Here is a 14,794-nt window from a genome sequence, read left to right as displayed (position 1 = left end):
TGTAGGAAGTAGATGAGGAAAACTTTTTTTTTACGAGTAATGAACAAGTGCAGTACTGACCTGGGTTTTCTCTCTCTCTCTCTCTGTCTCTCTCTCTCTCTCTGTCTCTCTCTCTCTCTCACTCTCTCTGTCTCTCTCTCTCTCTCTGTCTCTCTCTCTGTCTCTGTCTCTCTCTCTCTGTCACTCTCTCTGTCTCTCTCTGTCTCTCTCTCTCTCTGTCTCTCTCTCTGTCTCTCTCTGTCTCTCTCTCTCTCTCTCTCTTTCTCTCTCTCACTCTCTCTGTCTCTCTCTCTCTCTGTCTCTCTCTCTGTCTCTCTCTCTCTCTCTGTCACTCTCTCTGTCTCTCTCTCTCTCTGTCTCTCTCTCTCTCTGTCTCTCTCTCTCTGTCTCTCTCTCTCTCTCTCTGTCTCTCTGTCTCTCTCTCTCTCTGTCTCTCTCACTCTCTCTGTCACTCTCTCTGTCTCTCTCTCTCTCTGTCTCTCTCTCTCTCTGTCTCTCTCTCTCTGTCTCTCTCTCTCTCTCTGTCTCTCTCTGTCTGTCTGTCTCTCTCTCTCTCTCTCTCTGTCTCTCTCACTCTCTCTGTCTCTCTCTCTGTCTCTCTCTCTGTCACTCTCTCTGTCTCTCTCTCTCTCTCTCTCTCTGTCTCTCTCTCTCTCTCAGGGGCTGTGGTGACTTTGCCTGTTCACTGACTTGGTGTGTATACTTTGGGAGGACAGTGGAGGTGGAATTGATCAGTGACTTTAAAAGGAAGGTGGAAAGGCACTTGAGGAAAATACAGTTTCAGATCTACTTGAATGGAAGAGGCAGAATAGGATGTCTGAATCACTCTGCAAAGAGCTGACACAGTGTGAATGGGATACATCGCTTCCTGTTTGACTGTGGGTGACCAAAGGCTTGGTCAGAGAGGTATGCATCAAGCAGCAGGTTAAAGTTGGAAGGGCAGACTTAAAAGAGGAAACTAAGAACGTCATTGCTTGGAAAGTAGAGAGAGAGTGTTAATCAGAGTGATTCCTGGGATGACAGGACATGATCGGTTCAGCCTATACTCACTGGGGTTTAGAACAATGAGGTGGGAATCTCATAAAATCCAACAGGGTACATTCAGGAAGGATGCTCCTGAGAACTGGGGAACCCAGACCCAGGGGTCACAGTCTACGGATACAGGGTAGGCTGTTACAGGCTGAATGAGGAGAAATCTGCTCACCCGGTGATTGGTGAGCCTGTGGAATTCTCTGCCACAGGACGTGGTCAAGGCCCGAAACATTCACTGTGTTCAAGAAGGAGTTAGATGTCCATTTTGGGGCGAAAGCGGTCAAAGGCTACAGGGACAGTGCATGAGAACAGGTTGGATGGGTCAGCCATGGTGACATGGAATGTCCGCTCAGGCTTGAAGGGCTGAAGGGCCTCCTCATGCCCCTATTTTTCACATGGGTTTGTGGAGGGATGGAAAGGAATAAAGAGATTCCAGAAGTTGAGATATGTCATGGAATAGTGGAGCATTGGGAACTGTGCGAGTGGCTGGAAATTGAGGAATGTGAATTCCCAGAGGGATGTAGGGTTGGATATGGTTCTGGAAATGGGGAGAGGAGAAGTCCACAAACGAATTTAAATGTGCAGATGCTAGAGGACCAGATGTCAGGCTTGGATTTGAGTACAGAAAGTAATTGGGATAGTACCAGGAGTTTACAGAGGGGTAGAAAGTGGAGGAGAACAGCTTACCGAAGTTTGGGGATAATATTGAAGCTGAGGCAGGAAAGGCACAGCTGCAATAAGAAGGAGAATTGTGATAGTTTGCTTTGAAACTGATTTAATTGCGTTCTTTTACTGGATGTCCATTGGAACCTCTCCTTGGTCTTTGCACGGAATGTTCCCGTCATCCTGGATTTGGGAAATGAAGTCAGACCCTGGATGACGAGCCCTCATGTCATTGAGAATGGCTTCAATGGTTGGACCATATTCGATCACGCTGTTCCTCCTGATGCCGATTGGATACTGATATCCAGCAGCATGCATTCCCACTAGCTTCCCAGAGGAATCGAACACAGGAGATCCAGAGGCCCCGTGAAAGAAGCAGGTGTTGTAGGTGATCGTGTCTGAATTTTGGATTTCTTTGAAACTGTACTTTGTGAAAACCTGCATGTAATATTGGATATTTCGCTGTGGAATAGGGATAACCGTACAAGTGTCAGTGGATTTGGGAACACCTTTAGGATGGCCTATAATGTAGACCACTCCATTCCAGGGAGGGGGGTTTGCAGTGCGCAACACACCCGGAGGTAGTTCTGATTGGTCATCATTGGGGACCTTCAATCTCAGCACCACGTAGTCAAGGTCTCGGTTATGCACCTCAAACCACGGTTCAATGTTATACCAGCCCCAGGTAGGCTGGTGCTTCTCCTTGTAGTCAAAGCTGATGGTCATGGCCTTCTCTATTACGGTCTTCCACTCATTGTCAGGCACGCCATCTCCTACAGCCATCTGCACTACGTGGAAACATGTCAGGATATATTTGTTTCCAAGGTAGAAGCAAGAGGCAGTGCCTTTATTCCCATTGTTATCCCATTTGACAAATCCAACAGATGCACTCAATCGCACCAGCATTTCATGGACTGTGACGGAAACCCCATCAACTGCGATCTTCCCAAATTCTCTCTTGAGTAGATTCCAGTTTTTACTGGAATGCTTCTCTCCTTTCTCCTTTTCCAGATATTCATCAACCTGCTTCCTCAGCTCCCACTTCAGCACCTCCTGTTCTCCTGGGGCGTTGCCCTGCCCCTGTCTCTCCTCGGGGCCGGCGTGGTCAGTATTCTCACCATTCTCCTTTCCCGCCGCATACGTTTCGTTGCTGACCTGAACGCCGAAGCATTTATCGCGGAGGTCATCGACGGCGAGGGTGAACTGCAGACATCTGTGCTCGTACACCAGGCTCCACACGTTCTGAGCAATAACTGGCGAGAACCTCCCATCCTTGCACAGAGCCTCGCGAATGGTCTCACCTTCAAAGGCGTAAACGCACAGGTCATGTCCGTCCTCTCGCAGACCCCTGTCCTTGATGATAGGCTTTGAACCTGTCCGCAGTTTGCCACCTGTCTTTCCAGTGCTTCGGACACGGAACACAACACATTGCTTGCCTGTAGAGACCTCATCCCGATAGCCGACCTTGCCTTTAACCCGGTAAAATACCACTTCAAAATGGGTCTTCTCCGGCAGACATTTACACGGCATTCCTAGATTGATGGCACCCATTAATTCCCTTTTCCCGATTAAATGGAATGTCTTGCCCTCGCTTTTCTCTTGTTCCTTCTGGAAAGGCGTAGAAGACATGAGAGCAGATTGAACGCTTTCATCCAGTTTCCCCCTCACCACATGCTCGGTGCTGTTCCTGTTACTCTGGAAGTTGAATGTGAATTCTTTGAGTCGGTCTTCTTCACAGTTCTCGGTCCCCTTACCCGGGGTTGCCTGCGGCATTTTTCCTGCACTGTTGGAATGGTTCCATTCAGTGAAAGGGCTCCTCCTCTCAGCACCAAACCCTTTCTTCCCAACTGGAGCGGTTGGTGGGTTTTCATCATTTCTCTGGAGTGGAGAGCAGTCATAAAATCCGGTGAAAGTAGGAATGCTACACACAAATACAATGAGGCCGTTCAGCCCCCTTCAGGCTCTCACAAAGAGGAACCAGCAGGAGGCCATTCAGCCCCCTTCCCCAGCCTGTTACAAAGGGAACAGCAGGAGGCCATTCAGCCCCCTTCCCCAGCCTGTTACAGAGGGAACAACAGGACGCCATTCAGCCTCTTCTCCAGCCTGTTACAAAGGGGAACCAGCAGGAGGCCATTCAGCCCCCTTCTCCAGCCTGTCACACAGGGGGAACCAGCAGGAGGCCATTCAGCCCCCTTCCCCAGCCTGTTACACAGGGGGAAACAGCAGGAAGCCATTCAGCCCCCTTCCCCAGCCTGTTACACAGGGGGAACAGCAGGAGGCCATTCAGCCCCCTTCCCCAGCCTGTTACAGAGGGAACAACAGGACGCCATTCAGCCTCTTCTCCAGCCTGTTACAAAGGGAACCAGCAGGAGGCCATTCAGCCCCTCCCCCAGCCTGTTACAAAGGGAACAGCAGGAGGCCATTCAGCCCCCTTCCCCAGCCTATTACAAAGGGAACAGCAGGAGGCCATTCAGCCCCCTTCCCCAGCCTGTTACAAAGGGGAACCAGCAGGAGGCCATTCAGCCCCCTTCCCCAGCCTGTTACAAAGGGAATAGCAGGAGGCCATTCAGCCCCTTCCCCAGTCTGTTACAAAGGGAACAGCAGGAGGCCATTCAGCCCTCTTCCCCAGCCTGTTACAAAGGGAACAACAGGAGGCCATTCAGCCCCCTTCCCCAGCCTGTTACAAAGGGAACAGCAGGAGGCGATTCAGCCCCATCCCCAGTCTGTTACAAAGGGAACAGCAGGAGACCATTCAGCCCCTTCCCCAGCCTGTTACACAGGGAACCAGCAGGAGGCCATTCAGCCCCCTTCCCCAGCCTGTTACAAAGGGAACCAGCAGGAGGCCATTCAGCCCCTTCCCCAGCCTGTTACACAGGGGAACCACCAGGAAGCCATTCAGCCCCTTCCCCAGCCAGTTACACAGGGGAACAGCAGGAGGCCATTCAGCCCCTTCCCCAGCCTGTTACACAGGGGAACAGCAGGAGGCCATTCAGCCTCTTCTCCAGCCTGTTACACAGGGGGTCAGCAGGAGGCCATTCAGCCCCTTCTCCAGCCTGTTACACAGAGGGACAGAAGGAGGCCATTCAGCCCCTTCCCCAGCCTGTTACAAAGGGAACCAGCAGGAGGCCATTCAGCCCCTTCCCCAGCCTGTTACACAGGGGAACCAGCAGGAGGCCATTCAGCCCCCTTCCCCAGCCTGTTACACAGGGGAACCAGCAGGAGGCCATTCAGCCCCTTCCCCAGCCTGTTACACAGGGGAACCAGCAGGAGGCCATTCAGCCAGCTTCTCCAGCCTGTTACAAAGGGAACCAGCAGGAGGCCATTCAGCCAGCTTCTCCAGCCTGTTACAAAGGGAACCAGCAGGAGGCCATTCAGCCCCTCCCCCAGCCTGTTACAAAGGGAACAGCAGGAGGCCATTCAGCCCCTTCTCCAGCCTGTTACAAAGGGAACCAGCAGGAGGCCATTCAGCCCCTTCTCCAGCCTGTTACAAAGGGAACCAGCAGGAGGCCATTCAGCCCCTTCCCCAGCTTGTTACAAAGGGAACAGCAGGAGGCCATTCAGCCCCCTTCTCCAGCCTGTTACAAAGGGAACCAGCAGGAGGCCATTCAGCCCCTCCCCCAGCCTGTTACAAAGGGAACAGCAGGAGGCCATTCAGCCCCCTTCCCCAGCCTATTACAAAGGGAACAGCAGGAGGCCATTCAGCCCCCTTCCCCAGTCTGTTACACAGGGAACCAGCAGGAGGCCATTCAGCCCCCTTCCCCAGCCTGTTACAAAGGGGAACCAGCAGGAGGCCATTCAGCCCCCTTCCCCAGCCTGTTACACAGGGGAACCAGCAGGAGGCCATTCAGCCCCCTTCCCCAGCCTGTTACAAAGGGGAACCAGCAGGAGGCCATTCAGCCCCCTTCCCCAGCCTGTTACACAGGGGAACCAGCAGGAGGCCATTCAGCCAGCTTCTCCAGCCTGTTACACAGCAACAAGAGGAAGCCACTTAACCTGGTTTTCCACTTAATGAATGAAAGCTCCTCTTCATTTTGCCTCTGTGTACCTGACTTCCTTCGGTTTATGTTTAAGTTTGGACCTCGTCCTGGGATACCTATCAAGAGGAAATCAGATAGCCCTTTGGCAGGGAGGTACTCTATTGGAGCGGCAGAGTGCACCTTTACAATAGGTGTGCCTTTTGGGATTGAAGAATATAGACCATGCTTGTAAGTAAACTCCATTGGGATGATCAGAGGGATCTGAGTGGAGCGTGTGGGGCTGGAAAAGCGCAGCAGGCCAGGCAGCATCCGAGGAAGCAGGAGGATCAATGTTTCAGGCAAGAGCCCTTCATCAGGAATGAGGCTGCGAGCTGAGGGGGTGGCGAGAGAAATGGGAGGGGGTGGGGCTGGGGAGTGAGAGTGGAATAGATGGATGGATATGGGGGGAAAATGTGTTAGGGTGGAGCGGACCGGTGGGAGGGAAGATGGGCAAGTGGGACAGGTGAAGAGGGCGGTGCCGGGTTGGATCTGGGATAAGGTGGGGGGGTGGGGGAGGGGAAATGAAGAGACTGGTGAAATCCACATTGATGCTGTGGGGCTGAAGGGTCCCAAAGCAGAAGATGAGGGCGTTCTTCCTCCAGGCGCTGGGTGGTAAGGGCTGGGTGATGGAGGAGGCCCAGGACCTGCGTGTCCTTGACGGAGTGGGGGGGGGGTTGTTGAAGTGTTCGGCCACAGGGCGGTGGGGATGGTTAGTGCTGGCGTCCTGGAGATGTTCTCTGAAGCGCTCTGCGAGAAGGTGTCCAGCCTCCTCAATGTAACGGAGACCACAGCCAGAGTGATGGATACAGTAAATGACGTGTGTGGCAGTTCAGGTGAAACTTTGATGGATGGGGAAGGCTCCTTTGGGGCCTTGGACGAAGGTGAGGGGGGAGGTGTGGGCAACGGGTTTTGCAATTCCTGCAGTAGAAGGGGAGGGTACCGGGAGGACACATGACCATTTCACCGGGTTCCTCATTTCTCCCTCCTTATTTCTTTTTTGTGTTGGTCTTTGTAAGCTTTCTAATCCTCTGGTTTCCCATTGCCCTTTGCCACATTGTATGCTTCCCCTTTTGCTTTTATGTTATCTCTGACCTCCTTCGTCAGCCATGGTTGCCTCATCCTCCCTGTACCGTGCTGCGTTTTCCTCCGGATTAATCTCTGCTGGGTCTCCTGAGTTATTCCCAGAAACTCCTGCCATTGCTGTTCCACTGTCTTTCCTGCTCGGTCTCCTCTCCCAGTCAATTCTACCCAGCTCCTCCCTCATGCCTCTGCAGTTGCCTTTACTCAGCTGTCGTATCGTTACCTCTGATGCTATCTTCTCCCTCTCAAGCTGCAGAGTCAATTCAATATTGTGATCACTGCCTCCTGAGGGTGCCTCCCTTATCAAGTCTGCCTCATTGCACAACATTAAATCCAGTATTGCCTGTCCTCCAGTGGGCTCCCACACAATCTGCTCCCAAAAGCCACTCCACAAATTCCTTTCCTTGCAATCCCCTACCAGCCTGATTTTCCCAGTCCACATTGAAATCCCCCAGGATCACTGTAACTTTGCCTTTCTTACACGTCCTTTCTATCCCCAGACCTGTCTTGTGTCCCAGGGATCCCGACTGGTAATGAATTTTAATGCACATGCTTAAAGAAGTTGTCTTGTAATCCTCATAAATCCTAAAAACAAATTCAGAAGCAAATGATTCATTAATATTAAGGCCCAAACTGCCAGCATACAGCTCATTTCTAAGAGTCATGAAAAACTCACCACTCCAGCTATGGTGTGTTTTTATTTTTAACCTTTGCAGTTCCTCAGTTCTACCCACCATCTGACCCTACTTCATTTCTTACTAATATGGCAATCCCTATCCCCCACCCACCTGCCTATCTTTTCCATAGGATGTATATCCTTGAATATGCAGCTCCCAATCCTGATCCCCTTGCGGCCACATGCCCACCATGATGCCCACCATGTCATACTTGCCAATTTTGATCTGTGCCACAAGCTCATTTGCCTTATTCCTTGTCCTGTGTGCACTCCGACATAACACCTTCCATCCTGTACTAACCGTCCCTCTTCTCATTGTCATGCGTTTGTCCAGTGTGCTTGAAGTTTGCTCGCTAGCCTTTTCCACACACTCTGTCCTGTGTGTGTGTCTGTACTGGAGACTTTAATAACTTCTCCTGAGTTCTGCACTCTTACGCCGTCCATTAGTTTGGGTTTTATACTATCCTCTAGAACTGATGCCCCCCCACCACCTCAATTCTAGTGGGCGGCACGGTGGCACAGTGGTTAGCACTGCTGCCTCACAGCGCCAGAGACCAGGGTTCAATTCCTGCCTCAGGCGACTGACTGTGTGGAGTTTGCACATTCTCCCCGTGTCTGCGTGGGTTTCCTCCGGGTGCTCCGGTTTCCTCCCACAGTCCAAAGATGTGCAGGGTCAGGTGAATTGGCCATGCTAAATTGCCCGTAGTGTTAGGTAAGGGGTAAATGTAGGGGTATGGGTGGGTTGCGCTTCGGCGGGGCAGTGCGGACTTGTTGGGCCGAAGGGCCTGTTTCCACACTGTAAGTAATCTAATCTAATCTAATCTAATTCAATTTAAAGCCCTATCTACAGCCCTAGTTATGGTCCCAGCACAGTTCAGATGAAGACCCTCCCATCGGGACAGGTCCCCTCTATCCCCAGTGCTGGTGCCAATGTCCCATGAATTCAAACCCACTTCTCCCACACCAATCTTTGAGCCACGCAGTGAGCTGCTCATTCTTATTGACCCTGTGCCAATTAGCTTGTGTCTCAGGTCGTAACCCAGAGATTCTGCGTTTTAACTTCATTCCTAGCTGGTCGCGCTTCCTCAGCAGAGCCTCTGCCCTAGTTCTATCGATGTCATTGGTACCTACGTGGACCAGGACCACTGGAATCCCAACCCGCCCACTCCAGGTTCCTCTGAGATATCCCGAACCCGAGCACCAGGCCGGCAACGGGCCTGGTCAGAGAGAACAATGGGTATAATGCCCTAAGACCTGGGGATGGTAACAGGATGTAAGTTGGAACGGTGGTTTGAGTACAGGACATTAGGTTTTATAACAGTTGGTAGTGGTTATGTTGATACCTTTTAGACTTGTTTAAATTCCACATTTTTATCGAATTCAAGTTTCAACAGCTCTCACGGTGGCACTTAAAGCTACCTCCAAAGAACACCCCAGTGCTATATCTGGGTTTCCAAATTCCTTGCTGAAAAATGTGTTGCTGGAAAAGCGCAGCAGGTCTTCACAGCACCCCCTCTGTGGGGAGACGTTCTATCCTCTGGCAACACATCTTCCAGCTCTGATCTCCAGCATCTGCAGCCCTCACTTTCTCCTTTCTGGATTCCTTGTCCAGTGACATTCCCGCCCGGCTTCACCGCCTTACCTCAGCACAATCATCGATCTCCTCTAAACAACCTCGAACATGTCCTTATTGTCGATGCTGCGCCTCAGTCCACAGCAGGTTCTCTTTGTTAAGAGAGGAAGATTATCTGAGGCATACTCTGATAGAGGCCTGGATAGAGCGGCTGCGGAGAAGTTGTTTCTTCCCCCCCCCCCCCCCCCCGAATAGGAGAGACTCGCACCCGAGGGCACAGCCTCAAAGCGAAGGGACGACCCTTTTGAACTGAGATGGGGTGAATTTCTTCAGTCAGAGGGTAGAACTCCTTCCTACAGAAGGGGGGGGGCTGTGGAGACCGTCCTTAAGTATCTCGTAGACAGGGTCAGGTCCTTAATTGTTCAGGGGACCAAGGGCTTACAGGGGAGAAAGCAGGATCACATGATCAAATGGCAGCACAGACAGGATGGGCTGAACGGCCCAATTCTGTTTCTTTATCTTGCCCCTGTCTGACCCTGGTGCTATTAATGAGGATGGTTGAAGACTGCTGTTTTAACTCCTCCACTGAGTTTATAACTTTCCTCAATGTTTTCTCTGTCTCCCTCTTGTTGGTGGCCTCCTGAGTGCAGTCATTTGAAATCTTTTTGTCATTTGGATGTGAGCATGAGAGGAATTGTTCGGAAGTTTGCAGATGACACCAAAATTGGAGGGTGTAGTGGACAGCGAAGAGGGTTCCCTCAGATTACAACAGGATCTGGATCAGATGGGCCAATGGGCTGAGAAGTGGCAGATGGAGTTTAATTCAGATAAATGCGAGGTGCTGCATTTTGGGAAAGCAAATCTTAGCAGGACTTATACACTTAATGGTAAGGTCCTGGGGAGTGTTGCTGAACAAAGAGACCTTGGGGTGCAGGTTCATAGCTCCTCAAAAGTAGAGTCACAGGTAGATAGGATAGTGAAGGCTGCGTTTGGTATGCTTTCCTTTATTGGTCAGAGTACCGAGTACACGAGTTGGGAGGTCATGTTGTGGCTGTACAGGACACTGGTTAGGCCACTGTTGGAATATTGCGTGCAATTCTGGTCTCCTTCCTATCGGAAAGTTGTTGTGAAACTTGAAAGGGTTCAGAAAAGATTTACAAGGATGTTGCCAGGGTTAGAGGATCTGAGCTACAGGGAGAGGCTGAACAGGCTGGGGCTGTTTTCCCTGGAACGTCGGGGGCTGAGGGGTGACCTTATAGAGGTTTACAAAATCATGAGGGGCATGGATAGGGTAAATAGGCAAAGTCTTTTCCCTGGGGTGTGGGTGTCCAGAACTAGAGGGGCGTAGGTTTAGGGTGAGGGGGGAAAGATATGAAAGAGACCTAAGGGGCAACCTTTTCACCCAGAGGGTGGTGCGTGTATGGAATGAGCTGCCAGAGGAATTGGTGGAGGCTGGTACAATGACAGCATTTAAAAGGCATCTGGATGAGTGTATGAGTGGGAAGAGTTTGGGAGGGATATGGGCCGGGTGCTGGCAGGTGGGACTAGATTGGGTTGGGATATCTGGTCAGCGTGGACGAGTTGGACTGAAGGGTCTGTTTCCGTGCTGTACATCTCTATGGCTCTAACTGGGAGCAGAAATTGTCCACTCAATCCCTGGAGCTTGGTTCACAAGTCAATCAGCTCATGGTTGATCTGATTCCTCCACTTTCCCAATAACCTCTCAACCCATTGCTTATCAATGATCTATCTACTTCTGCCTTCAGAATATTCAAAAAACTTTGCTTCCATTTCCTTTTTGGGAAGGATACCTCTCAGTTTTTTCAGACAGACTCTATCCTTGATCCCTTCTGGGCATCCATTTTCTCCATCCTCGTATTATTGTCCTTAATCCATGTGACCAATCCTCCATCTTTGGCTCCTTCTCTACCTACCCAGAAATATATCCAACGTGATCACGGATCCCTTGAGACAATTATTGCCATAGCGTTGTTTCCTCAGCTGGCAGAGGCTCACTAACCTTCAGAAAGGTACGGATGGTCTCCTTTCCCAGTGCCGAAAGTGTTTTGGGTTTCCTGCGTTGTGTCCGAGGCATGGTTCAGGTTCAGCGGTTATCGCTGGAGAATGAGAGGCTGAAGTGTCCCTGAAAAATAGTGATTTATTGATCAGATCGCATGGCCCACTGACGCCCCACTGTTGCTCGGCTGCGGGGGGGAGAACTTGTAAATGGTGCAGGCATATTAGGATAGAACAGTGACATAGAAGGAGGAGGCCATTCAGCCCCTCACGTTTGTTACACGGGAACAGGAGGAGGTGTTTCAGCTCTTTCTTGAACCTGTGACACAGGAACAAGTAGAGGCCATTCAACCCTTTAGCCTGTTCCCAAGGAACAGGAAGAGACCCATTCAGCTCCTCCTCGAGTGTATTACCCAGAAGAGCGTGGGGTTATTTGGCTCTTTATCTAATGTTTTTGGTATTGTAATCCTTAGGTTCTTGTCACGAATGGGGGTCTATCAGTCTCATTTTTGAAATTTTAATTGGATTTCCTGCTTTTGGTTCGAGTATTTTCCAGATTTCCATTCCCCGATCTGAGATAATGTACTTCCAGATTTCATCCGTGATCTGTCCTCTCAAATTTTAAGTTCTGCCCCATGTTTCTGTTGTCTCCTCCACTACTCCCTAGTAGAGGAAATAGTTTCCCTTAACCCATAGACTCCCTGAAATCATTGTAACTGCTGATTCGATCGCCCCTTGATCCTCTTTGTTGGCGTCCTGGTGACTGAACAAGGAATGCAGAGGCCAGGAGTCATGGTCTAGAGACACAGGCTCAGATTTTCAACTCACAACTGGTAGCGATCTGGAATTTGTTTTGGAGAGCTGTGTCAGGCTTTGTACCCAGCCTGCATTCCCACCTGGAGTGCTTCATCAATGGTGGGTCTGCCTCGGGAGGTGACCAACCTGAACCCTTTCTCCTCATGGCTGTCAGAGGCAAAGTTTGTGTGCAATACAAGGAGATGAGTGACTCGATATCCAGGCTCCTCACTATCACAGTCAGTCAGGTGAAGTAGAGAGCTTGACAGTCAAGATTAGAGTGCGGCGCAGGAAAAGCACAGCAGGTCAGGCAGCATCCCGAGGAGCAGGAGAATCGACGCTTCGGGCAAAAGCCCCTCATCGGGAATGATCCTGAACCTGGTCAGGAATGAAGGGCTTTTGCCCGAAACGTCGATTCTCCTGCTCCTCGGGATGCTGCCTGACCTGCTGTGCTTTTCCAGCGCCACTCTCTAATCTTGACTGTAATCTCCAGCGTCTGCAGTACCCACTTTCGCCCAGAGAGCTTGACAGTCCGGACAAGGGGGACACTGAGTCAAGCAAAGAGTTGCTAAGTGAAGCAAGCATTGAAGAGGGTGAGTACAAGGCGGGAGATTTAGGGGGGGGATTTGAGGAAAAACCCTTCTCATCCAGAGTGTGGTGAGAGACTGGAATGCGTTGTCTGAGAAGCTAGCTGAGGCTGGAAACCTCCCAACCTTTGATAGGTGCTTGTGCGAGCACTTGCGGTATCACTGGAAGTAGTGTTGACGGCAGTTTTTATGGGCTTTAGACTGAAGGGCCTCTTTTTTGTACTGCGCAATATTAGTCTTAGAAGCTGTCAGGACCCCCAAGGCGAAAGTGAAACGTTAATCTTTGAGCTTGTGCTGTAGGGGTCAACATCAAGTTCAATAACTTTCGAGCCTGATTTTCCTCCTCTTGTATTTTCTATCTGCCCCACCTTCACCTTTGGTCATCTTTGGATAATCCGAAATTGGGAGAATTGATGTTTGGATAGTCGAGGTTCTTCTGTATATGGATTGCCTTCAGCACAACGAGCCCATTTCCTCCCTCTCAGCTCTGGCTAACACTGATTTGAGCGTTTCTTCTATCCTGGCCAGCTGATCACAATCTCCTTGCTTATTGCCCCTTTGAAATCTCTTGCTCAGTTGTGCGCACTCTATCTTTCGAATCTCTCTGTCTCTCCTCTCGCTTGTGCACGTGCACCCAGACATGCGCTCTGGGGCTCTGCCCCAACTCCCTCCCAGTTTGAGGCAGCACAGTGGCTCAGTGGTCAGCACTGCTGCCTCACCGGACCAGGGACCCGGGTCCGATTCCCGCCTCAGGCAACTGTCAGTGTGGAGTTTGCACATTCTCCCCCGTGTCTGCGTGGGTTTCCTCTGGGTGCTCCGGTTTCCTCCCACAATCCAGAGATGTGCAGGTTAGGTGAATTGGCCGTCCTAAATTGCCCAGAGAGTTCAGGGATGTGTAGGTTAGGTGCATTACTCTGGGATAAATATAGAGTAGTAGGGGAATGGTGCGGTTGGGTTAATCTTCAGAGGGTCAGTGTGGATTTGTGGATAATCTCGCATTTATCCACAGTATACTTCATTTGTCATGCACTTGCCCACTTACTCAACTTATCCAAATCACAGTGACACTCTCTCTGCATCATCCTCACCGTCTAAGATTCCACACAGCTTTGGGTCAACTGTAAGCTTGGGATATCAGAATAGAACAGATGTGGTGCAAACATTGGAAGTGATAACCAGAAATATTTTTATGAAGGTGAAGGGTTTGTTCGCAACACGGAAACTCCAGCTGGTATCTTGGGAAAAATTCATAAGATGCTATCGACTTTGCTATGTGCATCAGAAAGTCAGATGGTAAGGAAAGATCTGTCAAAATGCTAAACTGTGTGCCTAGAAATTCCAAGTACAAACCACAAGCACACGGAGGTCAGTGAAATGTATCCCAGTTGAATGTGTGTCCTTTGTTATCTGTTTGGTGCGAAATGAGTTTGGGTCACCCTTGCTGAGTCTGGCCCTAAGTGTATCTCTAGGACACAGCAAGACAGCAGGGTCTTGGGGTTACCTGCGGAAACGGCCTTGGGAGACCATCAGTTCCATCTCGGGGGCATGAGGTAGGGCAGCGAATGCTGACCTTGCTGGGATTTCGAGACCACGCAAAATTCCCTTATTCCTTTTGACCTCAGTCTCATCGATTGTAACATTCAGATCAGAAAGTTCATTTCAAAGCCGGCCAGAGTGATTCTCCACAAGTTCGCACTTCCGCCCTTGTGTTTACTGTGATTCAGCTAGGCGTGGCAAGCTGTACAGGAACTGAGCCAACTGCTGAACGCATTTGTTTTTATTTTTAACTCTTCCCGCGCTTTCTTGGTGATCTTGCTCTTGTTCAGGTTTTACTCCAAGTGGTGTACCCCGGTTGTAGATCCTATCCCTGCATTTAATCAATAACTAAGAGCTAAGGCAACGTTAATTCCTTCTCCCTCCCTGACTGCCTTCCCCAAACATGCTCAAACAAGCACAAAACCCAATGTGCTTTAGTGACTTACAGAAAGAAACGGACTGGAGGAAGCTTCTGCTGTCAGTCTGCAAAGCGTTTCGCTGAAAGGCGGGAAGATTTGAATCCTTCCCTGGATTTCACTTTGGGTCACAGTGATTGGATGCTGACGGAATGACCTCATGCACAGTGCACTTTGACCCGGATTGGCCTTCTGGCTGTCGGCTGCCAAAGGAACAGAAACTGAACCACCTCACATCCTGCCCCATGCCCTCACTTCCCCATGCCTCAGTCAGTTAGTAAATGCAGGCGGATATATCAGTGTAAGGTCCCGCGTCTTACTTCATGGAAAACCAAATCTTTCCTTTCACATTGAAATGGGATACTTAGCTTTAGAAGCCCAGAAACGTACAGCATAAAAGGAAG

General features: G+C 50.4%; 1 protein-coding gene across 2 annotated transcripts; it reads right to left on the bottom strand.

Moving 5' to 3' along the window:
• Positions 1-527: 527 nt before the first annotated feature.
• On the bottom strand, positions 528-14,494 carry LOC122544066 (serine protease FAM111A-like). 2 transcript variants are annotated; one of them, XM_043683065.2, is made up of 3 exons: positions 14,421-14,494; positions 11,061-11,183; positions 528-3,573 (listed from the first exon to the last, which is right to left on the bottom strand). In XM_043683065.2, exons 2-3 carry the CDS (start codon positions 11,133-11,135, stop codon positions 1,822-1,824), a joined length of 1,827 nt encoding a protein of 608 aa, XP_043539000.2. In that variant the 5' UTR covers positions 11,136-11,183; positions 14,421-14,494; the 3' UTR covers positions 528-1,821. The 2 variants fall into 2 exon arrangements, with proteins under 2 accessions (XP_043539000.2, XP_043539001.2); XM_043683066.2 differs by lacking the exon at positions 14,421-14,494 and adding an exon at positions 13,940-14,382.
• Positions 14,495-14,794: the final 300 nt, after the last annotated feature.

Source organism: Chiloscyllium plagiosum, unplaced genomic scaffold (assembly GCF_037043375.1).
Source record: "Chiloscyllium plagiosum isolate Xiang-an unplaced genomic scaffold, Cpla_swu_hap1 HiC_scaffold_40, whole genome shotgun sequence".
Taxonomy (NCBI): domain Eukaryota; kingdom Metazoa; phylum Chordata; class Chondrichthyes; order Orectolobiformes; family Hemiscylliidae; genus Chiloscyllium; species Chiloscyllium plagiosum.
Note: the sequence above shows the minus strand (reverse complement) of the source record. Positions and strands in the feature narration are given on the sequence as shown.

Coding starts and splice junctions, on each gene's coding strand:
- LOC122544066 (XM_043683065.2), bottom strand. CDS start 11,135: ATGCCTCGGACACAACGCAGGAAACCCAAAACACTTTCGGCACTGGGA. Junction 3,574..11,060: donor CCATCCGTACCTTTCTGAAG/GTTAGTGAGCCT, acceptor TCTCCACTCCAG/AGAAATGATGAAAACCCACC.